Source organism: Alligator mississippiensis, chromosome 2 (genome assembly GCF_030867095.1).
Source record: "Alligator mississippiensis isolate rAllMis1 chromosome 2, rAllMis1, whole genome shotgun sequence".
Classification (NCBI taxonomy): Eukaryota; Metazoa; Chordata; order Crocodylia; family Alligatoridae; genus Alligator; species Alligator mississippiensis.
This window is the reverse complement of record NC_081825.1, coordinates 193737903-193762356: the sequence shown is the minus strand read 5'-3', so window position 1 is coordinate 193762356 and position 24454 is coordinate 193737903. Positions and strand designations below refer to the sequence as shown.

Genomic DNA, 24454 nt, shown 5'->3' with positions numbered 1-24454 from the left:
AGTCATCATCCAACACCAAGTCAAAGTCCCACTGCTACTAACTTCCACATGTGTTTGCCTGTTCATACTGCCTTTTACCTCATGTGCATGTTCTCATGTGAGGTTAAATTAAGCATGTTCAATAGTGTCCGCAGGGTTGGGGCATCGGGGGAAGCAAAAGTAAGCCTTAAGATCCAAGTTCTGTGGTCTCAGATCAAGTAAACTCCCTTTGACTTCAAGAGGAATTTTGCTCATTTAAAGGACCACATCATCCAGCCATCAGTTATTAAAAGAAATAAAAGGACAATTTAATTTTATGAATATTAAAACATAACCCAAAAATATTTCTTTTAAAGTCTTCTCTTCTTTATACATAAATCAAGAGTAAAAGAAAACAGAGCTTACTTATAATTTTCATAGCTACTTTCAAACCTGCATGCTGGTTAAGAAATAAAAACCAGACCTAAACATAAAATTTAAACAAAGCCTTCTAATAATATAGATGTTCTTGCCTACACATCTATGAGGAAAGAGTAGATCAGTTTCTAGAAGATAAATGATGCTTTAAATTTTATCTCATAATTTTACTGAAATGTAAAGATCTTTCCCCTACTGGTTGATGTTGTTGTTTTTAACATAATTTAGGACCCAGTTCAGCAAAGCACTTCCAAAGGGGTTATGTTTGTAACCTACCAGCAGGCAGAGGCTGATCTATGGGATACAGTTGCACCCCCTTTTGATTCCTGCTTTACCCAAACTTTAAACCAGCTGCCCAGGAGGGGCAGTGGCATTTCTATTCAACAGTGCTGAGAGAGTCAATTGACTTCCTGGTTCATTATAATCTATCTGATTTCTTCTAATGTTTCTTGATTAGACAGGTGTTAACGACTGTCTCTCCTTTTTAACTGTCTTGATGTTTCACTATTCAAACTATCCTTTCTTCTACAATGTTGATGTGTTAGCCACTCCTGGTAATGTTTCAGAGCCCCACAGAATGTTTTTAGTTTTAACTAAAAACCTTGTGTGTGCATTGACCATTTTTGCCTAGTTTCTTGTGTTTTTTAAATTTGATATATCATCTAACAAATCAGCCCACATTCCAATGAAGTTATAGTTGTTTTTGCTTTGATCTGAAATGAAATAATACAACACTGGGCCCCTAGCATATTAACAAAGATTTTAGTTTCTCTTTAAGTGGACAAAACTATGTATTGCAGTATATGTGATGATGCACCACACCATCTGTACCCCCTTTTCAACATCGTAGATCCGTCCATGCCAATAGGACTATATTTGATGGTACTGTGCGTTACAGACTTTCCTACATATGGAAAATCTTCATATGTATTTTGATTAATCATATTTATATCGTGTATTAGTCATGTTAAACATAATTTCATTGTGATGAAATGTTTACTACAGTGTACTACAACAACAGTAGTAAAGTTTCAAGAACTATGAATGGTCAAAGAAATAAAAATGTCTGTGTTTTCATTTTTTACAATTTATGGCCCCCAATCCTACTAAAACCTATATATGTAGCTTAGTATTATACACTGCAAGCAGTACCATTAATACCAAAAGAAGTACTCATAGTGTGGGGTGGTTAGTCTTGTTAGTCTGGAATAAGGCAGAAGGCAGAGCAAGATAGCACCTTATAGACGAACTCATTCAGAAAGACATAAGTTTTCATAGGCTATAGCCTACCAGCATCTGACATAGTAGACTGTAGCCTACTAAAATTCATGGCTCTCTGAACAAGTTAATCTATGAGGTGCCACCCTGCCCTGCCTTCTACTCATAGTGTGTTTGCTTAGAAATGTGCATAATTAACTGCATGATCAGGGTAATAATTATTGTGCATCAACAAAAATTAAGTTATTACAACGGAATATGTGACATTATAGGAAAACTAATGCCAGCTTACAGGAGATCAGAATCAGACCCTTTCACCTTTTTAAATATACAAGTGTCTTGTAACCATTCAAAAAGATAGATCAGGGCACGTGGTACATTCAATCATAAAAATCTAAATTTTTATTTTGGGATCAGTGTACTTTGTTCTTTATCAAACACAACCAAGATAAAAAGTATGCAAGTACTAACTGTGTTTGGACTTATGAAATATTAAAACATTTGTATAATAAAGTATAATTTCTTTTAGAAGTTAGTTTGGAACTAGAAATTTAATTTTTGTGACATGGAATGCAAAATGCTGATGTCTGAGAAAGTAATAAAACAAAAATACACATCAGATTTAAATTGGTTCAGCATAAAGTTAAACATATTATTTCACTGGGTCATTGTAATAAACACATTACCAGAAAACTTTACAGCCTGTAGTACATTTCTAATGAGGACCAGTTTCTAAACTTAGGGGTTTTGGGGGGTTGCTTCTTTTCTTTCTTCCTTTTTTTTTTTTTTCTTGGGGGGGGGAGGGGGAAGGGAGTTTGCATTGATTTCGCTAATTGGAACCAACTGATCCTTTTTCCTGTGTATTGATTTTTTAAATCCTAGCAGTTAACAATTATTCTAATGTATCATAACACTTTAGACCTTAATCATATAGTGGGTTCTTTTGCTTGCAGGTTTTGTTTGAGTTTTAATTAAGAAGACCTTGTGTCTCCAACCCTGAACTGGGTTTTTAATTGCTAGTATGTATATCACACAGACTTCAAAAGAAAAAAAAAGATGTTTATAAGAGAGGGCACAAAGAGGAGCTTTGAAATGTCTACAGCCATACAAAGTAGCATAATTAAAAACCTATGAGTGCTCCTGTGATACAAGGTTATATACATTTATAAAACAGTTTGATGTATACACTATTTGTTTGAAAAAAATGCCAGAAATTATTATTGAAAAATAATGTCAAAAACCTATTTTACAATGAACTATAACATAGGTTAAAGTAAAAGAAGATCAGGAGCTTTATTTTATCAGAATGGTCCTCTACACTTGGGAGTCAAACACCATGAACTCCTGAAAACTCACCCACAAAGCCATTTTGAATAAAAAGCACATGGAATAAGTTAGCCTACATCTTTCATATATCTGTGAGTAAAAAAAATCTGCTGCTTGTAACTGCTTGGTTACTCCTTGTAACCACACAGAACATACACAGTCTCTTTCATACATAGCTACCACCAGGACTGTTCCATAAGTGTACAATTAATAATTACAAAATGCATACTGTTTTGCAGCACTGTTTTCTTCTGTTCACTAATTTACAATACACAGAGAAAACATCCCTAGAAAACAGCTTTTTCCAGCTCCTCAATGAAGTCCATCAGCAACTAACATCATGTGGCTTTAACAATATAATCCGTATATCAGATACTAAGAATATCAGATGAGCAAAGTGGGTTTGTCTTATTAAACTCAATGACTGCATAGGAAACAGGCACATGCCTTCCCCTTACCCAGCTATTTTGAGACCATTTTATTTATAAGTGCTATGGGAAACAATAGATTTATACTTGGGAATCAGGAAAGCCACTAACATAACTGATTTAATAAAGTGTAGAGTACATAAAAGGACTATATGTAAGCAAGAAAAACATACAATGCAAATAGAATTCTGTATTGGATAAAACTATGTACATAAATCACTATCCATCCCAAAATAGAGTACACTGTACAAAGAGAGCATGTGACATTTAAGTCACAATGCCTATAAATATAGATACTTCCAGCCATAAGCACCAGCAATGCAAGTCAGAGTACTAGCTTGTAACATGGTAGCCAGTGACCCAGGAGTCACTCCTCTATAAGACTGTTAGAACAATTCTGACCCTCTTGCGATAACATCGTTGCTTAAGCTACTTAAAGACTGACCTTCTTTATTTGATCTTCAAAGACCCTGTATGCTGAAAAAGACCATTGCAGGCTTTTTCAGTGGAACTGCATGATGCATGCAAGACTGCTATTCCAGAGATTTATATTTGGAACAGAAACAGAAAACTTAAAACAGGCTCTGGATAGTGATAAGTGATGCTACTCTGCCTAGTTGTGGTTGGTAAGGAAAAAAGCAGAAACCTAAGTAACAAAAAAATCATGTTTAAGAGCTAGAACCTGAGCCCTAAAGTTAGAATGCACTGTAAAGTCCATTTCTTTACTCAAAATTGTGATAAAATCAGTAATAAAGTACTTCCTGACACTAATTGTTGTGCTGAAATTGCAGAATCCTGAATCAAAGGTGCCCTGAACAAATTGCTTATACACTTAACACCTGGGCACTTGCATGTGTGTTGGCATACATCAGATGATCTTTCACTGGCAAATGTGAGGTTTTTCCAGGTAAGCAGGCCATTTTGCCCAGCTCATCTGTTTCATGGACCTTTGAAAATTTGACCCTCTGCGCTTCAATTATAAACATATCAAATGAACAGGCAGACTTATTTTAACCACTGGAATTTGGCTACAAAGCATTCTGCCAAATGCTCCTCTGAGTTCTACCCATACAACCTTACTGAAGTCAATGGATTGTTTGGCTGGAATTCAGAGGAGTATCTGGCCCATTATCAATAACTGAAACCCTAATAAAGAGGCTGAAAAAAACACGCCTTTGCAAATCAGGCACTCCATGCAAGAGGAACTGTGAACAGAAACAATTCCACTTATGGGAAAAACAAATACTTCACTGTCTGATATCTTGAGACAGGTTTGCATTCCATTAACAAATGGATATCGTTTCTAATCATACTTTGATTTATTAAAAAAACCTATAATCATTATAAATAAACAAGGAAATGCAAGAGAAGGGAATTCTCTTTATCTGTTTCTGTTGCTCAATAATTTTTCTTCTCTCTCATCTGTGTGTTTCACAAACAGAAATAGAAACAGTTTGCGCTATTGGTACAAATCGCCTTACTTCTTTTTTCCTGGAACCCTGCCTAGGTGAATCTCCTTCCCACAACCGAGATGCCAGTCTGAATGCAGAGACACTTGTGCAGAGGCAGAAAGAGAGGGAGAGGGAGAGGATGTGCTCAGGTTATCCGTAACTAGAACAACGCCTTCCCTCTAAAGTAAACAACTCCCAGTAACAGTCAGTGCAAAGAGCAGCTCCCTACAGAACCACACCTCTGTTTCTTATAATCCAGATTTCACTCCCCAATGATCTAAATTGTATTTTTATGGCTTCATACCTTTACATTGAATAAAAGGAGGATCCTGCACAAAAGCCAGAAATATCAACCAGTTAAACACCATGATTGAGAAGCAAATAAGCAATCAAGCCAGACAATATTATGAACAGAGCAAGTTTTCTAAAGCAGTTCTTTTAGTGACAGTCTCCTGACTGGAAATGAATTTAGCACTGTAAAAATAAACCCTGTGATCAGAAAAATCTAGGGCTAGGTACAGAAATTACACAAGCTAGTATAAGTGACCAGAAACCAGTCTAAACCTGTACCAGAACAGTTCAGTGCACACAGACTGATTTCAAAACAGCAGACCCCCGTTTAAAATAGACCTGGATGGATATAGTATCAGATTTAATCCGTTTAGGTTAGACCAGTCTATCGAACTTCTGTTCCAGATCCCTTCCCAGCACAAGTTATTTTGCAGTCCCCCAGCATTTTAGGATGTTTTGCAGCTCCCCGCTAAGTCCCCCATCCAGGGTGGGTGGGGTAGCCATGACTCAGAGGCTTGGAGAAAAAATATGAATAACACCTTGGGAAATCATGCAGTTAAATCCAACTCTGCAACAAGATCAAAATGCCCATCTAGATATTCTTCTTGGCCATGGCAACTGCATATAATTACATATAAGCATGAACAATAATCTAATTCTCACTGAGGCAAAAATATGATGCTATGGGCTTGATTCTTTACAACTCAGAAATAATGATAAAATAATCTTTTTTTCCTATAAAAAATATATATCCCACCAGCCCAGGCAGAGGACCAAGACAAAAACTGAGAACCTGTGTGAAGCAGAATGGGTCTCTCTCTCTATTCTCCTGTAAGTAAGTCTGCTTTGCTGAGTACTTGACAGTGCCTAGTGTAGCTATGAGCAGCCAGACTGAAAGCTGTCCCTAAAGTACTGTGTCCCGGAGACATAATTCATGGTCACTTCTGCTGCAGTAAGCTGAGACTATTGACTGATGTCTCTCTCAGAGGACTGTAGGACTTATGTGTGTCATATGGTATAGTTGTGGACATCAACTGAAGGACTACTAGCACCAAAGTGATTTACCTAAAATGGGAATATTGCCAGACTATGGGAAACTCTCCTTTAGACCTAAAGTAGGCAGCTACCCTGGGCTGAAAGATCTATTAAGCACAGGTGAGCTTTGTGCATGAATGAGAAGGAAAAAAGAACTCCCAAGTGAACTCTACCAGGATGTCATCCCCAATGAGTGGTTGCAAATGAAAGTTAGTATATCAAAAAGCATTCTATGACATATTGAAGAATTAGGAATATTTTAGATTTTCACTGCCAGAGATTCTTCCTGTGTTAAATTTCATTAACTACAAGCCTACAGGTAGTTTCCATTTGGAAAATGAGTAGCTATTAGGCCTGTGCAAAGTGGCTAGTATTAGCTTTGGATGCAGATTCAGCCAATTCAGGGGACAGTGATTCAATTTGGTGATTCGAATCACTGTCCCAAATCAATTCAGCCGAATCTGCTGCTGCCAAATCTCCGAAACACCCAGGCCCACCCCCCGCCTGCTCTCCCAGCATGGCAATGGCTGCCCTGCCCAACCCAGCTCCCAGCAGTTGGGGAAAAAAAGCCCCGACTCACCAGGTGCTGCCAGGCAGGTGGGCGAACCCTACTGCCCACCACTGCACCATGCTGTGTGGAGGGCTCTGCACGAGCCCCCAACTCTCCTCCTGCTCCCCCAGTCCCCCCATGGCCTCCCCACCTGCTGCAGCTCTGGCCCTTTAAAGAAAAAAACCGAGAAAATCCCCCACACACATTGCTTCTGCCAGACAGGGAGCAATCCCCGCTGCCCTGCACCATGTGGGGGGCTCTGCACAAGCCCTCCAAAGTCCCAAGGCCACTGCAGGAGCGGTGAGTCCCAGGGTTTTGTCGGGTTTTTTTTTTCTTAAAAGGCCAGAGCTGGGGTGGGCAGAGCAACTGTGGGGCAGGGCTGGGAGAGTGGGGGAGCATAGTGGGGCTCATGGCAGAGCCCCCCATGCAGCATGGGGCAGTGGGGGCCAGCGGGAATTACCCCCCCACACCCAGCAGCACCCAGTGAGTCAGGGCTTTTTTTTTAAAGTACCAGGAGCTGGGGTGGGCAGGGCAGCCACGGGGGGACTGGGGAAGTGGGTGGGGGTCAGGAGGGCTGGGGGAGCAGGCAGGGGATGGGACCTGGCAGGGGTCCCCCATGGTCCCCTCTCCTGCCCCCTACTTACCAGCTCCGAGTCCGGCTGAAGCTCTCTGCTGCAGCCACTGGGGACTGTCCAAATTGTCAAAGCTCTCCAAATCTTTTCAGAAGATTTGGAGAGCTTCAAACCTATTCAGACCTTTTAATTGGTCCCCTGATTCGACTCAGAGATTCAGTCACCAAATTGGGCCAAATCTCCCCCAAATCGAATCATCACCTGAAGCTTCACACAGACCTAGTAGCTATATTGTGCAACTTATGGACAAATTAGTACCCAGTGCTTTCCTAGTTATCAGCAGACAACAATGCTTTTAATAGCCTTACATTTGAAATTATAATTTCTGGCATTTTTTTAATTGCTGTCATGCATAGAAAATTTTGGTAAAACTGTATATTTTATTTTTATCGGTCACTCTGTATTAGGACTTTTCCACCTACCTAATACATGTGTAAATGTCACCATTATACAAAAGAGACCCAAAAAAGGAGCATCTAAACATAATTATTGTATCAGCTAATGGAACCAATTACAAATTAGTTACAAAACAATCAGTTTTCCTTCTGCTTATATCTATAATAAATGCAACTATGTCAGGACAGTTGGTTTCCTGGTGTAAAGGTAAAACAACAAGCATTAATTTTCATAAGAAAAAGTCTCTCTTTTTGTTTTAATATTAGTGAGGACTCATTCACATGATGAATATAAATCATTGTTCCCATATATTTTTAGTTTTCATTTAATGAAATTTTAGCAATAAACAGAAATAAATCTGTACAATATATCTCGTGTAACTGGGATACCTTTTTAAAATACCTTGGAGAACTGCTGACAGTGGGGGTAAAAAACATTTTCTTTCCAATTTCCAACCCAAACAACAACATCTTGATTTTCCTTCAAAAAAAAAAACCAATTGAAGAATCACATAGATTGGGATAAAAACACCTTACGTAACCTCTATTTGAGTTTTCTCCAAATTATTTTATTGGCAAAGGGGTCCCACTTTGAATAAAGCCCAAGTACAACAAACATAGAAACATACACAACAAAATGCAAACTCCCATTGACTTCAGTGGGGCAGGATTTTATCCAGAGTGCCTGTTGCGTTTCCAAGAAGAATATGAATATTAAAAATAAATACATAATCAATCTCATAGTACCGTGCTTCAAAGGGTTGATTATTGAAGCAAAGGGTTAAAAAAATATGTGAATGTGGTGCCCCCCACTATAACATGTTCAAGATATATTATTGGGGGGAAAAACAGTGCCAAATACTGCAACTCCAATATGTTTTTTATTGAGGGATATTTTCTCTCTCTCTCCTTTTCTCTGCAAACATTGAGTTGTAGAACTAATGTAAATGAACTAATATAATACACCTGGAGTTTGTGCTAAACTCTTACTCTTGCTCATCACTAGCTTTTAAACACAAGAAATTCTTTGTTCTGCATACATGACTGTTACTCAAAAGGAAGCACCCAAAAAGATAGGCTAAGGTGCCTATATTATGACCAAGTTTAAATATCTGATATACTATACCTTTAATTTCTCCAAGGAGCTCACTTGTGTTCAGTCTTTCCATTTTCTCCTTCCAGTCTTTAGAAAGTAGCTTTTCCATGCAGGATGAGTCTATTAACAAGGAAATGAAGTATTTAATACAAAGTTATGGATTATGAAAATATGTGCCTCCTTATTTGTTCTTAACTATCTTAATTATCTACCTATTTTATCCGGATCAAAATTTCAAAAGGAGGTATGTAATTAAGGCCAGACAGTGCCTTTATTGGCTTCAGTATAAATCCACAGTAACTCCACTGAGGTTAATGGAGTTACTATGGATTTACAAGGATCTAAGTTATAGGAAAAATGGTCCAGAATTTAAGTATGCTAACTGCCAATTTACATGCATAGATTGCCACTGCATATACATATTCTGTCTTTTTTATTTGAAAATGATTGCATACTCAAACTTATACATGAAGATTTAGACTCTCTTTTTGGAAATTTGACTCACGGTGTCATCCCAAATCCATTTTATACATATGTCAATGCAAAAGTAATTCCTATAATGTCTCCATGAAATTCATAAAACAGTCTATATTTCTGATGTTCACAGAATCGGAGTTTTCCTCAGTATGCTATAAACAGTATGCCATGCCTAGAAGATTTGCTTTTAGGTCCTGAAGTTCAGAATACATTTGAAACTTGGGGCCCAATCCAAAGCCTTATTCTGGGAAAATTTCCACTGAAGTCAATGCACTGATGAGAAATGTGGGTGTTTACCCTCAGTAAGTACCAACGTGTGTATCGTGATCAGATCTTATGTCTGCTGAAAAATGTTTAATGAAATCAAAAGCTCTATTCTAGCCCCTTAAGACTACTGAATGTAATGCATATATTGTTTGTAACCTTTTAAAAACAAATTGTAAAAAGTATCATGAAGGTAGGAAATGACTCTCTCATATCCAGAATCTTTCTACTCTAAAGTATTTACTCAAGATTTACAAATGCTCAGTGAAAAGACTTTATACGTAGCTGAATATTTCCAGGTCCCCTTCTGTACCTTCTCAAAGGATTCTAAAGATGGTCAGAAAGGAGATAAGCATTGAAAGGAGACACAAAGGAGAATTATAAAGAGAAGTTAAAGCGGGAAAAGGGGCCTTATGTTTGATGAAACACTAAGAAGTTTCGTATTTCAAATATGTGTTAATTTCCTGAAGTGAAAAAAAATAGTTACAAGTAAACGAAGCTACAACCATCAAAGATCAAAGTTTTAACTGCAACACATTTTCACTGTGCAACCTTCCTTGGAAAGACAACACAGCTTGTAAGTATTTTTGAAGTAATATTTCAGTAGAAAAGCTAATTTATTTACTAATTATATCTTTCCATAAAAGAGACAAAATTAAGAAGCTGTAAGTTGCAATAGGCAGTGTTAAAATACTTGTTATATAATAACAATTTAATTTTTAACAATTACAAGCATTTATACTTTTATGAGTTTGGCCTGATAATAGAAGAAATAACAAATAACCATCAATTACCAACAGAACATTATAATTTGTTCTTTTTTGTAATATCAGTATCAGTTTAAAAGATGTTTCTTTTTTGCTCCCCTGCCAAAATTTCAGAACCCTCTTGAAGAGCCTTTGGGGTTTATTCTGATGTTTGCCATAGGTTTGGGGTATTAATGCCTTTTCAACAAGATATTTTTCCCTCAATATAAGACACTAAACAGTTTAAGAAAGAAAAAAATAATAGCATCAAAAACAATTATATAATCTCCGAGTTGAGAAAATACTAATTCTTGAAGCACTTATTTTCCTATTTTCTGTAAAGAATATCTGTAATTAATACATTTAGAGAAGTATATTTCTCAAAAATTCCATTGGGGCTGAACATAAATAAAGGAGGACCAATCTGCATATCTCAATATAATTATGTAACTTACATGATACAAGCTTTCTTAGTCTTCCCAATAATTGGATGGAAAAAATTATATGGTATTTCTTTAAAAGCCATTAAGCAGCACAGGTAGTGTAGTTCGCTGTATCACACTTATGACCAAACATGAAAATTACATTTTATTGTTGTGTAACTTCAAAGGTATGAAATTACATGAGATAGCTGAAGACTGGGAGGTTTCACTACTATTACTACTGCTGCTGCTTCTGCTGTTGTTGTTATTTCTGAAGGTTTGCAGTTAGTGGGAGCAATCTGCGTAACTCCTAGCATTTTAAATTATCACCAGACTCACTGGAAGCATCTTAGATTGGACATGCAGTTAATGGAAAAGTTTATCAGTAACTTGAAATTAAAGTATTTCTATCCCTTGGCCTTGCATACACATGAATGAATTTCAGGATGGTGACTATTAATTGCCACTCCCGTGTTGTAAAATTTCCGGAACTGTGGAGAGCCCAAGGGGCTGGATGGGCTCTCTATGCTACATCATGCCAGGACAGAGTGGGACTGGTGTGTAGGGTCACTCCATGGCCAGATATGGCATGCAGAGTTGGGCCAGCACGTGGCTAAATCCAACTGATGGGGTTGGGCCAGTGCGTGACTGGATCCAGTGTCCAAGACTGGACCACGTGTGGGGTTCATTCAACCACACACAATAGTATTTAGGGCGTCGAATTGCACCTATGGACTAACCCCACAAGCCAGCCCTGTGCTGGAACCTGGCCTGCAGACCAGCCCCGGACCAGTAATATGGCCTGCATTGCACCATCATAGATTTCATAGACATTAGAGGCTGGAAGGGACCTTGCGAGATCATGGAGTCTAGCCCCCCTGCCATAGGCAGGAAGTCTGAGGGGATCAAATGATCCCAGCAAGATAAACATCCAAACGTCTTTTGGAAGAGTCCAGAGTAGGTGCTTGCACCACCTCTGGGGGGAGTCTATTCCAGATTCTGGACACACACACTGTGAATGTCACCTATTTACTGCCTACCTCATCACTTTTAAGCATTTTATTTGTGTAGCAGGGGGCTTAAATACTGCAGGATTCTCACTCAGTGTGAGGCAAAAGGTAAATGAGCAAAAATTAAAAACAAGGTACAAAGCACCCTCCTTTCTCCCCTCTCCACACCCATCCCCCTACTAGTCCTAGGACTAAGATGAAAAGGATCTCCCAATTATGACAACGCATTGACAAAAACAATTAACATTAGTCCACTGGGTAATCAATCAGTCATGGAATGGATGGAATGCAGCTCTTTGTCTCAAGACTGGTGATGAAGAACAAGTGTGCTAGCTGTCACAGCCAAGCTCTTAAGTTCTTCTGACTAAATGAAAGTCATCTTGTTCCTATCAAGGATAGCTTTTGCCCCTCCTCCCTGTCTCTCTCTCTTGATTCCAGTCTCACAGTCCGCAACAAGTGAGCAACCCCAGCTTTAGCTTGCCAGAGTATTGTATGACCTTACAACGGCCTACATCCATCCACGTAGTTTCAGATTGTTTTTAATTTACTTAAGTAGCCTCTCGTTACTTTCTTTGAAACACAGATATGAGGAAAGCATTCATGCCATGTGTGTGTGTTTGTTTTTTATGGTAAAGTCATACATAAAAGAAAGCCTAAATGTAAGAGTACAGCAGCAAAACTTCAAAGCCCTGCACTGTCAGACATTATTATTTCAAATCAGCTTTGAGTTTCTGAGACTTAATAAAACACTATAGTACACAGTGGCATATTTATAACACCCATATCAACTGAACTGTCTTGCTTTTACTACCTTGCAGTGCCTTGTTATTTCTTTTATAATAGGCTCCTTTCAAAACATGTTACAATACTGCAAGCTGATAATTATTACTGATATGAGTTCTAAAACATGACTTGTTTGCATACAATTCTTTTTGAATACATAGATTACATTGTGACAGAAGACAAAAGCACATTGATTTATTAATAATGACTGCAAATGCACAACAAGTGCATAAACAATACAGAAATATAATTCAGTCAACAATAAACGTGACACATTTTTCTAATGCGTAGCACAACAGCACCCTGGTCCATGACTGGACTCTTAGGTACTATCACAACTCAAATATTAATGGAAAAATGGAAGTAGTTTTTACTTTTTCCCCAAACCCGAACAAGGTAGCATCTTCTCCAAGTTTTTAATGTCCCTTCAAACATTTTGACTTCCAAGTTGAAAATATCATTTCACTGGTCCATGATGAGTAACTCACAAGGACCTGACACCAAAATGACAACAATAATATACAAAACTTCATATTATGCAGTACTGGTATTTCCTAGAAAGTAATTCAGAAACCACTGAGATTCACAATTATAATGCAAGATTAATTTTTTTAAACAACATAATTGATTTTACTTATTGGTTGTCACGTGCTACTGACTTTTAAACTAATAGCCAGCAGGTTTATTAAATTCATCCACAATAGTGTTAGTTATACAAACAATGAAGTAGATTTTATTATTTGGTGATTGGATTTAATATGTGTGCATAGTTTGTTTGCACCTTTGACTAACTGTTCTATCACTGTGCCCAACAACAGCTTGATTACATGCCTTTTGTGAATTCCCTGCCCTCTAGATTTCCTTAAGATAAAGAACTACTTAGCATTGCTATATATTATTTTTAAAATTTCATGGTCCTCAGTCCTGGTAACATGTATATTAAAATTAAATGCAAACTGTAATATTTCAGGATTAAAGGAAGAAGCTCCAGGATAAATTTAATTCACTTTGAAAGAATTTGTTTTTAATTTGGTGCCAATTCAAACAGAAATGAAGGGCTTTACATTTACAGTGTTGATTTGATAAAAAATATATCATTTAACTATGACTATCATAAACTTGAGTGCTGAGTGGTGCTATCTATTCTTTTTAATGCAAGGATGTAAAGTTTGTGTAATGTTACTAAAATAGAGCCTTTGTTGCCATAGTTACTTTTCGTCTTCTTTCAAATACAAATTATCCTTTTCTCTTTCAATAAACTTTAACTAAAAGAAGTGACAGTAACAATACAGAACTAATCAAAAAACAGCCAGAAGGCTCAGTATAAATAGTTGCAATGTTGTACCACTGCCTCTTCTCCAGAAGTAGCTGGGTTTCAATCTTACTTCACTAGGATGGTAGGTCAAAGGACACGCATCTCATCCTTGTCAATTTCCACATTTCTGTCTGAGTGTAATTAATTTTCACAGTATAACAGAAAATTAAAAAATATGGCATTTGAGACTTTTAGCTAGCCAGTGCACTGATTTTTTGACCAACATTTTGTGACTGTGTCGGTTTATTAACCCTTCAACAGTCAGTTGGAATGCAGAGTGCAATACTGACAGCCATGCAAACATAAATAATACAGTAATTGGGACAAATATTATTTTAGAAGCAGAAAAAATACTGATCTCTTGGATAACACTTATTATAAGTTGCAGATGCTTATTACTCACTTCTAGGATCTAAATTTTGCTCTGCCACTGACCAGCTATGTGACTCTGGCCAATTGCTTCACCTCCCCTGTGGTTCTACTTTCCTTCCAGCTCAGCTTTTGTCTGTCTTGAGTCTTTAGACTGTGACCTCTCTGGTGCAGACATCGTATCTCACTATGGGCTTGTAGCGTGTCTAGTACAAATAGGGCCCTGATCCTGGATGGAACGACCCTCCAGGTATTACTGTAAAACAAAAACAAATAAGCAATAATAATGGCCCTCTAATGTGAACAAACTGTTGTAAGCTCAACAATAAAATAACCTCCACGACCAAGTTCATAAGTAGAAATTCTCTCATAAGTGCAACAATGGACGTCCAGTTGTCATTTGACTACCTATCCCGTCATCTTGCTTAGGAAAACGAACCAAATGAATCTGCAAACTGCTGCACATTTTTTACACGGTGACAAGATTTCCACAATATGATAAAATTAGAACTGTAAGAGCTTGGAGAGCTCTCTTAACTTTTAATTAAAACTCTCCAAGCTCACTAAAATAATTAGGCATTAAAATGTGGTTTTACTCTGAATTCACATGTGCTCCCTTACTGGTCTAGCTCTTGCATAAAACAACAGGCTTTCCAAATGTGAATACTGGTGTTTTAAGTGGAGGTAATTTCCAGGCTCGCTTTCTGTATGAGCCTAATTGAAAAACTGAAAAAAGTTTTCAGGCTTTACCAGTTCTGCTTAGAATGGTTTGTTTCAACAGAGTTCAAATCTCTAGTGAACGGCTTGATGCATAAAAAAAGATAAAAAAAGAAATGCACATTACAAATGCCCCCTATGTAAAGAATAGTCCAAGATGCAGTTCTGACCTTTATTTTTATTTATTTATTAAAAAGCAAAACCTTTAACCCTGCAAATGTTTTTGTTCTCCTAAAATAACTCATACAATGCTATATTCCACGCTATTTTTAGAAAAGCAACAAGAGAAAGCATGCTTTTCCCATACAGCAGGGCACTGATATAAACATCAACACAGATGCTCTGTGAGAGAGAGCTGGACTTCTCAAGCACTTGATCATTAAGGAATGCACCAACTGTTTTAGATAATCTCGTGCCAGCTCCATTTCTGCTCCACACTCCCATCTGGGAGTGGCCAACCTTGTCCTGCTCCTAATTTTTCATTTTACTCACTCCTCCATTTCTTTTTCTTTTTTTTTTTCTTTCCCAGAACAGAGGGAAAAATGCATTGTGTGCCAAGCAATGCAAGACTAGAATCACTTCCCCAAACAGAGCAAAACTTTCAGACAATTAACCCTCCCCTCTTCTTTCAGATAAATTACTAAGTATAAAATGCAATCTGTTTCCTTTGTTTACTCAATATGAACAATTTGTAAATGACTCAAGGATAAAATTCAGAAAATGTTGTGCTAAATTAGAACTATTATAAACATGCTAATGACTGCTCAACTAAAACATGCAGGATCAGTGTGAAGAAATATATTTAGTTCCTGTGAAATCCAGTTGTATTGCCTCAGAACTATTTGGTCATTAAATTGTATATGATTACTCCAGGAAAATGTTAATTCCCTGAGCATTGCACTAGACGATACACTGTGTATGTCAAAAGCAGCTTTATGAAATGTCAGTGCAACTGCTGAGATGCAATGTTTTGGCACATTAGCAGACGAAAACTATCTTTTAAGCCTGTCAACATTACATGTACATTTCATTCTTCTATTTTAAGTTCCCCTTCCATTATGATGAGTAGTTTACTATTAGATTGCCTTATTCATTGAAATATGTATCGCTCTATTATTTGTATTACAATGATCATATACAGCAGATTTTGTATAATCGCCTTCTTCCCCAAGTGCAGGTACCTCTCATTCACCTTCCAAAGGAACATTAAATGCTGGTAAGAGATAGTCCAAGACTTTATACAACAGCAATCACAGATACCTATGAAATAGGTGGGGGGTACAATTTACTTGTAGCTCTTGAGCAAACGCTTACCTAAAGTGACTTTAAAGGAGTATTATATGCCTATTCTGCTGTTGTCAACTACATACTTTATTAGCCGAAGTAAATCAATCAACAAGATTTGTACCATCTTTTACTTGTGGGAGAGAGGGGCATTCTGTGTTGCTACCAGGTATAGTCTGAAGGCTTCAAGTACAGGAAAAACCTGAGATTTTCCTATATTCCCTTGACTCCAAGCCCTTCTCTGCACACCTCCTGATTACTTTTCTATTCAAACTGAAAAGGAAAAATATACTAAGCCAATTTGTCTGCTTGAGTATATCAGCACAGCTCCAATGAAGTCAGTTTTATTCTTGAATAAAGTTGAAATTCTTCTTGATATTCAGCCTAATTATTCTGTTTCACACCATCTTCCTAGTTTGAGCCCTAAACAATTCACCTCCACCTGCAAAGCTATGCCCCTCAAACCTTGCAGATTTTTATAATATTTTTTCACCATCTTATTACTACAACGTACAGAGATTAAATTCTTTGACTCTTTCCCCAAAACTAATCTAAGCAACCCACATGACCTCACACAACCAATCTCTCTGTGATGCATGAACTTCACCAGCATGGAAAGGAGTGATTTGGGAATGTGTCTGTCTTGCTCGGCCTAAATATTCAGCTTTGTAGAGAAAATCAGCATTGTCAATAATGACACTGACTCAGCGATAATCATCAAATTCAAGAAATGATATAAGATTCTGCTGCTTTGCTCAACTCCAGTAGAATCTTAAACCTGGCCAGAATTGTTCCAGTTCAAGTGGGATTTTCTTTAGTGCAAAGCTAAGGTCTTACAGTATCCTCTCCTGGACCCTCGGTGGAGAGAAAAGACAAGGAAAAGTAAATGGCTGCAATGGTCATGAATTTGGTTTACTTCTAGATACCCAAACTACCTTTGATGGCAACCAGTAAAAAATTCCTTTAAAGCATCTGACCAGAAATCAGATGAGCACAGGCCCTGCACATGCTAGCTACTTGAGAGGGAATGTGTGAAGAATAAGACCCTGCCCTTTTACCCAGGGACTGGCCCCTCACTCTATGGCTTTGGGATTAGGGCTCTATAAAAAAAGGATTACACCCTGTCCCTTCATGCTGAACCAGCACCACGTACAGTGTGGTCAATCCAGAGAATAGTTATCACTTTTATGAGGGGACAAGGAAAACTGTTGGGATTGACATACATTTGAGGGTGTTTCAAAAAATATTGGCCATTCTGACAAAAACCACTTGTGTGCACTGATCATTTACTGGACCACATCACTTGTCTACAGAATCATAAACAATGGGTACATTAAAGAATGCCACCATCAGTGTTTCCTGCTGCTGTGTAGTTTCCCATTCACTACAAACAAAAGGATTTTATTTTGAAATTGCTGTTACTTTCTGAAACACCATAAATGATTAAATGATTCTCATTATTCTAATTAGAGATTTTGCAGCAGTTGTCAACCATCCTACTTCCTCTTTTCCATTTCTTAAAGGTTTGGGGTTTTTTAGGGGTTTGGGGGGAAAAGGGGATTGGGGGTTTTGTTGATGTTGTTGTTGCTGTTGTCATTGTTCATAGATTGCAATAACCATACTTAAGACCAAGTCTTCTTTCCTCTTTCCTCAGAGCTTTGGAAAGACCACTCCTACTTTCCCTCTCAATCTTCATCACTATTCATATCCTTGCCCTTTCTGTGGAAACTAGCAAAGGGTACTGATTAGTGTTAATAACATGGCATTATTTAAGACATATACCACTATTAACTATTCTATTTCACTTAATTTACCATATTGATACAGATAGTAATGACCAGGTGAGAGACAAACCAGTAATCTAGACAGAAGTAAATCCCATTGTTTAATATACTGGAGCTCATATGCCGATTCTTTTCACTCTTTTAGAAAAGTAGAAATTTTGTGAGATGAAAACAAAAGGTTTGATGTAGGTGTTAGGAAAGACAAATGCAATCAGAGCTAAGGAAGGGGTAAAATATGTGTGATACCAAAGTATACTTATTTGTCACTTATTTTTAAGGATTTTGGGGAAAACACAGAATGGTGGCTAGGCTATCACTCAACCAATAAGTTTTCCACAGAAGTTCTAGTAATTGGCCATGCCACCAGATTATCAATGAGTAAAAAGTGATGTTCAAAAGAGCCTTATTTTCTTCCTCCAAATATATTCCATTCATTAGTCTAATAAAACACTCTTAAAAGTTGTGAAATGATTTGAAGAATTTTTTTTATTGTACATAAAAGCTATTACTCTTGGTTGAAATTAAAACAAAATATCTTGAAATTAAAATAATTTCATAGCAAAGAGATTTTTTTTCATTAATAGAATGCCCTAAGCGATTTTTGTATGAAAAAAATAATGAAGAGAAAGCAAAATAATAAGCTCTTGATTTGAAATGACTTCAAAAGAGGATGTGAAGGAATGAAAACAATTGTTAGAATCTCATCGTTATTTACCATTTCCCAAGGTCTCCATGGCAGACAATGTAGTTCCTTCTAGGAGGTAGCAATAATTTGATTTAAAAAATCAGTTTTACAGGAGTTAACGTTTTCACTGGAATATTGTTGCTGAAATATAAAACAAGCAATCCTTTCCTTAACTAATGTCACAGGGTGTCCTGAACCAGGTTTAGCATACAAAACTTCAAAAAGGTTTATAAATCATATAAACACCAAGCTACTTGTCATGCTTATATATATGCTTATTTCAGGAAGAATAAAAGATTCACTATAAACCAGCAAAAAAAGTTTAAAAAATACAATTGTAATACCTTTAGGGATGCTTGTAATTTTTATCTCCACATACACACAAAGTAAACTGCTAATAGGATATTTTTCAAGTTGCAAAGTCAAGCATTCCAAAGTTAGAACATGCTGTCAATGAAACCTTATTTCAGCCCTTTGTGTGAATGCATAATTGACACAGTCCTATTAACGTAAGATCACATACTATTATTTTCATAAAACCGTGGCTGCATTCAATGCACAGGACGTACCTGTTAGGGAGATGAAGCTGGGTTGTGTAGTAGGGCTGTGCGACGCTTCGGTCCCTGATCCAATTTGGCGGAAATTTGGCCCGATTCGGTGGCTGAATCTCCAAATCTGAATCGAATCATAGGACCCTTTAATCTCTCCAAATCAAACTGGAAACTTCCGAATCGATTTGGAGAGATTCGGAAAGATTTGCACACAGACACAGCTTTAAAAGTTTTTTCTACATACCTCTAGGTAGCAGGGGTTCGTGAATGCTGTGATGCTGGAGTACATAGAGTACCCCACAGAAGCACAGGGGGCTCCCCAGAGCACTCAGCAGCAGACCCAGAAGTGCACCAGAAGCACTTCCGATCCCCTTCCAGGCCAGCCAGGGAGCGCACGGGGAGTCCCCCTGTGCCCCGCCAGCTTAGCAACTGGTGCCTCCTGGGTCTAGGGGGGCAACCAGGGTCTCCCTTTGGCTGATCACTGAGCCAGGGTGGTGGGGGGGGAGGGGGGCCTGGTTCACCCCCCAGCAGACGCGGAAGTGGACTGGAAGTACTTTCAGTCCACTTCTGGGTTCACCGTCGAACACGTGGAGGGCTCCCCCGCACTCCTGTGGGATGGTCCATGTGCCCCAGCATTTCAGTGATCACAAGCCATGCCTGGTACCTCAAAGTATGTAGAAAAAACTTTTAAAGCTGTGCCTATGTCTGAATCACTGATTCTCCAAATCAGCATCAAACCTACCAATTTGGATTTGGCCAAATTGAACTGGAGACAGTGATCTAAATCAACTAATCGAATCACTGTCCCTGATTCAGGCCAAATCTGAATGAAATTGGGCCCACTTTGCACACCCCTATTGTGTAGTAAAGAAGGCTGTTGTCTATCAAACACCTGCCTCACTTGTACCAAAAGTCAGGAGATGTATGGTGAGTGAAGCCAGAAGCTGTTGGAAGAGAAAGGATGGTCTCATAGTTAAGGCACATGAATGCTGCTCAGAAGACTTAGATTTTATCCCATCCTGTCTCAAACTTCCCAAGTGTTGTTGATTAAATCTCTTAAACCAAACTTTCTAGGCTTGTCATGAATTGAGTATTCCTCATTATCTAGGTGCCCAATCTAATGACATATCTGGGTCCATATTTGTAGAAGCACTTAGCACACCCCACCTCACTTAAATTCAGGGGCAGCTATGCTTGAATGTATCAAATGAATTGCCCTGTACTCTGAAAAACCATCTCAAATAGCAAACCTCTAGGGCAAAGTAGCTGACGGCAAAATTAAAACTTGTTTAACTTGGGCACTGGATGTGATTGCATGTATTGTATGGCACATTTACCATGTAGCACCAAAGTTTCAGAAACTTATCTAAAATGTAGCTGCCAGAAGTGGCTACATTTGGAAACAATGGACCTGCTGGATGCCGGCCATTCTGTACAAGCTGGAATTAATCACAGACCAGCAGGAACAAGACTCCAGGATACTTCCGGCTGGTCCTGCACTCCCAGTGGCACAGCAGATATTCTCAGTGTTCCATGACGCGTTTTCCTTTCCCAACACAGAATGACTCCAGCGCAGAAGCCTCTGCCCCTTCACAGTCTGTGACTGTTTGCTGCACTTGACCCCCACAGTCTGATACACCCACCCCTGTCAGCAGGGAGCATCAGCAGGGAGCTCCCAGGGCCAATTCCGCGACTGCAGGGCCAGTGCTAGGAGATCCTTATCTCGCAGTGCCACATCCGCTATCATAGGGCTGGCACTGGGAGATCCTCATCTTCCAGTCCAAGCTCCACAGTTGCAGGGCTCAGGCTGGGAGATCCTTATCTCCAAGCACCTGCTCCACCGTTGCAGAGCTGGTGCTGAGAAATGCTTATCTCCCATCCCGAGTTCAATGACCATGGAGTTTGGGCTGGGAGATAAGGATCTCCCAATGTTGGCCCTGTGATGGAAGAGCTAGCACTGGGAAATAAGGATCTCCCAGCCCTGCTCCCCGATTGTGATCTTGAAGCCGGGGGCTTGGAGCATGCCGCTGCTGGGGCAGAGGGACATAGTCCATGCCCGGACTCTGGTGGTCTAGCCCAGCCCAGCAACAGGCAGCTCCCAGGGGCAGGGAGCAACCTCTCACCCCCTGGTGGTCAGCTGAATGGGAGCAGATTAGCTCCCAGTCAGGCATCTACACGCCCATTACTGCATAGTTAGTAATTGCAAGTAAATTTGCTACTTGCATTTGTAGGTGGCAAATTTACTCATGATCAGCAAGGTTTACTGTGCAGTAAGCATGTGCACGTGTAGTAAAATGTCTAATGTAGATCCACCCACTGAGCACAATATTGCAAGTGACAGAGGTAATTTACAAATTTTCATTTTTAAACATTAAGGTTTCTTTGCTTTTGTTGATTTACCCACACTCTTACTCATCATGGTTTAAATTAACTAGATGAATTTTAACTACATGAATCCCAAGCAAGTTAATGAGACTCTGTGGCTGAAAATCCATATAGGGTCTTGAGATTAATGTTATTTTAAGATACAGTCTTTATCCAAATGTAAAACAATCTAACAAAAACTGAATTGCTTAGGGATTATTTCGGTTTTTTTCTCGCCTTACTTTCTGGGACCATTAAAAAACTTCACACCATCACAGTAATTTCGAAAGCAGAAGATTGTTCTGTCATTTGAAGTATCCAGTCTGAAGCACAGGTCACAATGAGAAATATCCTAGTTAGAATGTTAAACTGTTCAGAATATCATGACGGGATGATACTGTTTCTTCAACTTAAAATATATTCAATGGTGTAAAGAGGTACATATTTGATTCCTACTACATTCAGTAAACCCTGATTTAACACAGCTCCTGAAAATGTATTACAGCAATATCAAAATTTACTGTACATGTGTTATATTTCTTCCTTAATGCTGGCATATCTATCTTGACATTTACTGGGAAGAAGTTAAATCCAGATACTACATTTAAAGTATTAGGACTGATTCTTACAAAGACTTACTACTTTGAAAAGTCCTGCTGAATTGTTTCTAAATCTGCATAGTCTGTGCACATATAAACCCTATGTACAAAATTTACTATAGCTATAGTGCGCCATAACAAATATTTTCATAAAGGTACACCTGATCCATACATTTGAGAAAAGAAAAATTTACAAGAAATATATTATCAATCTGTTTTACTAAATGCATAGCTCTGAATGCATTCAGCTAATGAGGCAGATTCTCAGCTGGTGTAAATTTTCATAGTTTCATTGAAGTTGATGTTATGTGCCGTCACTGTCAATGTTTAAATGTGACAGTAGCTACACATAACAGGGAGAGACACTGCCTGATTCTCAGTGTATTTATGGAAATGTTGGATTGTCTAGCATGGGTTAAAGTTGGACTGAACCTGTCGTGTTCTTATGTCTTTGTTGCTTTTTCAGTAGCTTTATATCACAAAAGGACTGAGTGGGATTTCTGTCTTGACATTATTGCCTTGAACCTCCTCCATTTGGGTATCTCACAATCAATAATGTTCCCAGATTCCTGAGGGTTGCAATACAAGCCCTGTCCTGGTACTTTACACACTTTGAGGAGTCCAAAGGAATTAAACTGGATGAATCATGATGTGTAAAGTTAGCCTCTATTTTGATAGGTTTTGGGCCTCCATTTGCATCTCCAGTACAAGATGAAGATGAGAGCATTAGAGAGAGAAAGACAGGTCCAAAACACCATAAGTTACACATCTCTGTTACTTCCACCTTTTTTAATATTTATTTATGGGCCATATGCAACTTATACCACCATTGGCATGGCTAGGCTGTGGGTATACTCTGACTGCTGCACTTTATACCAAACATGACAAAAAATGTCACTCACTGCTACCTAGTTTTCCCCCCATCATGGGTCCACCTGTTTTCTTTTATCATATAATCAGACTGTAAGTTCTCTGGGGCAGAGATTGGAGCTTTTTTATCACTACATATGGATGTACTATGGGTAACACAATGAAACCCCAATTCTGACTAGGACCTCTAAATACTACTGGTAAGTCATAAGTGGTCAAAATTATAACCATCTGGAACTCAGTGGCCTAATATAACACAGGATGAATTATTGGACTTGGTTAATTTTGTTACCTATAAGTATTTACATCATACAAAGCACCCTCTCAACAAACATTAAAAAAATGGGTGCTTACAGATGTGAAAAAACCCAGCACTTTGTTTTCACCTTGATGCACCTCATGGAAAGCACAGCACATGCCCAGAAGAGGCTTTGCATTATGTTGACCCAGCTCACCCAACATCTGTATAGGTTCTGCACTTCAGCAGGGCTTTTTGGCACTTCTATCTAATAGGCGATTGAATCAGCTTTAGATAAAAGTGCCAAAAAGCCCTGGTGAAGTACCTGTTCTAAACAGATGCTGGGGAGCTTGGTCAAACTAACTCTTCCAGTAAACCCTTCCAGCCAAACTACCTCCTCCAGTAAAGCACTTTTTTCACATCTCTCAGCAGCCATTGATGTTTAATTTGGAGAGACCAAAGATCAACAGACAACATGACTTTATCTACAGAAAAGGAAATACGAAAATGTGTACTGGCCTAGCATGTTCTGTGACAGACAGACAATTTCAGTTCCCACTGCTGCCAATATATTTCATGAACACTTTATTCACTTTGAATTATTTAAAGCTCTAAAATTAGATTGTTCTAGTTTCCCAAGTTCAGAAAAGACTCCAGTTTGGCTGGGCCTGTTCTAGGAAAGTAAAAACAATTAAGAAAAAAATCTTTATTTTTAGGAACAGCAATTCTAACAGCACCCTAGATGAGATAACATCTAGTTATTGTCTACCTGAACGTTTTGATTTCATAACAAATAATGTATTAACTTCCTCAGCAACAAGTAATTCCCTAATGGGTTTATTATCTTTTAAACACCATCGTAAACACGAACTTTGGTACAAAGACAATAAATCTCCCCTCTTCCAACAAATATTCCTTGGTCTTGTTGAACATTTGCAACTGTGAAATAAAACCCCTACAAAGGCCTGATTCACAGTTTTCCTTTATCTCATGTTGTTATTTGTACAAGTGAGCATCAAATCTTTCCATGATCATTTGATGGTGTTTTTACACTCACTTTGTACTGGTGTAAATATCTGTATGAAGTGAAAAGCAATGGTCAATCAGGCCCTAATGGCACAATAATAAACAAGTCAGAAAATTACAGCAAATATTACA

At 38.3% G+C, this 24454-nt stretch overlaps 1 protein-coding gene across 14 annotated transcripts in view; it reads right to left on the bottom strand.

The window, feature by feature from the left end:
• Window positions 1–24454, bottom strand: part of SOX6 (SRY-box transcription factor 6) — a 532213-nt gene that overhangs the window by 257324 nt on the left and 250435 nt on the right. For all 14 annotated transcript variants that reach the window (XM_059722632.1, XM_059722633.1, XM_059722642.1 and 11 more), the window contains one exon: window positions 8849–8938. In XM_059722632.1, coding sequence (XP_059578615.1) covers window positions 8849–8938 — 90 coding nt within the window. The remainder of the gene's footprint in view (window positions 1–8848; window positions 8939–24454) is intronic.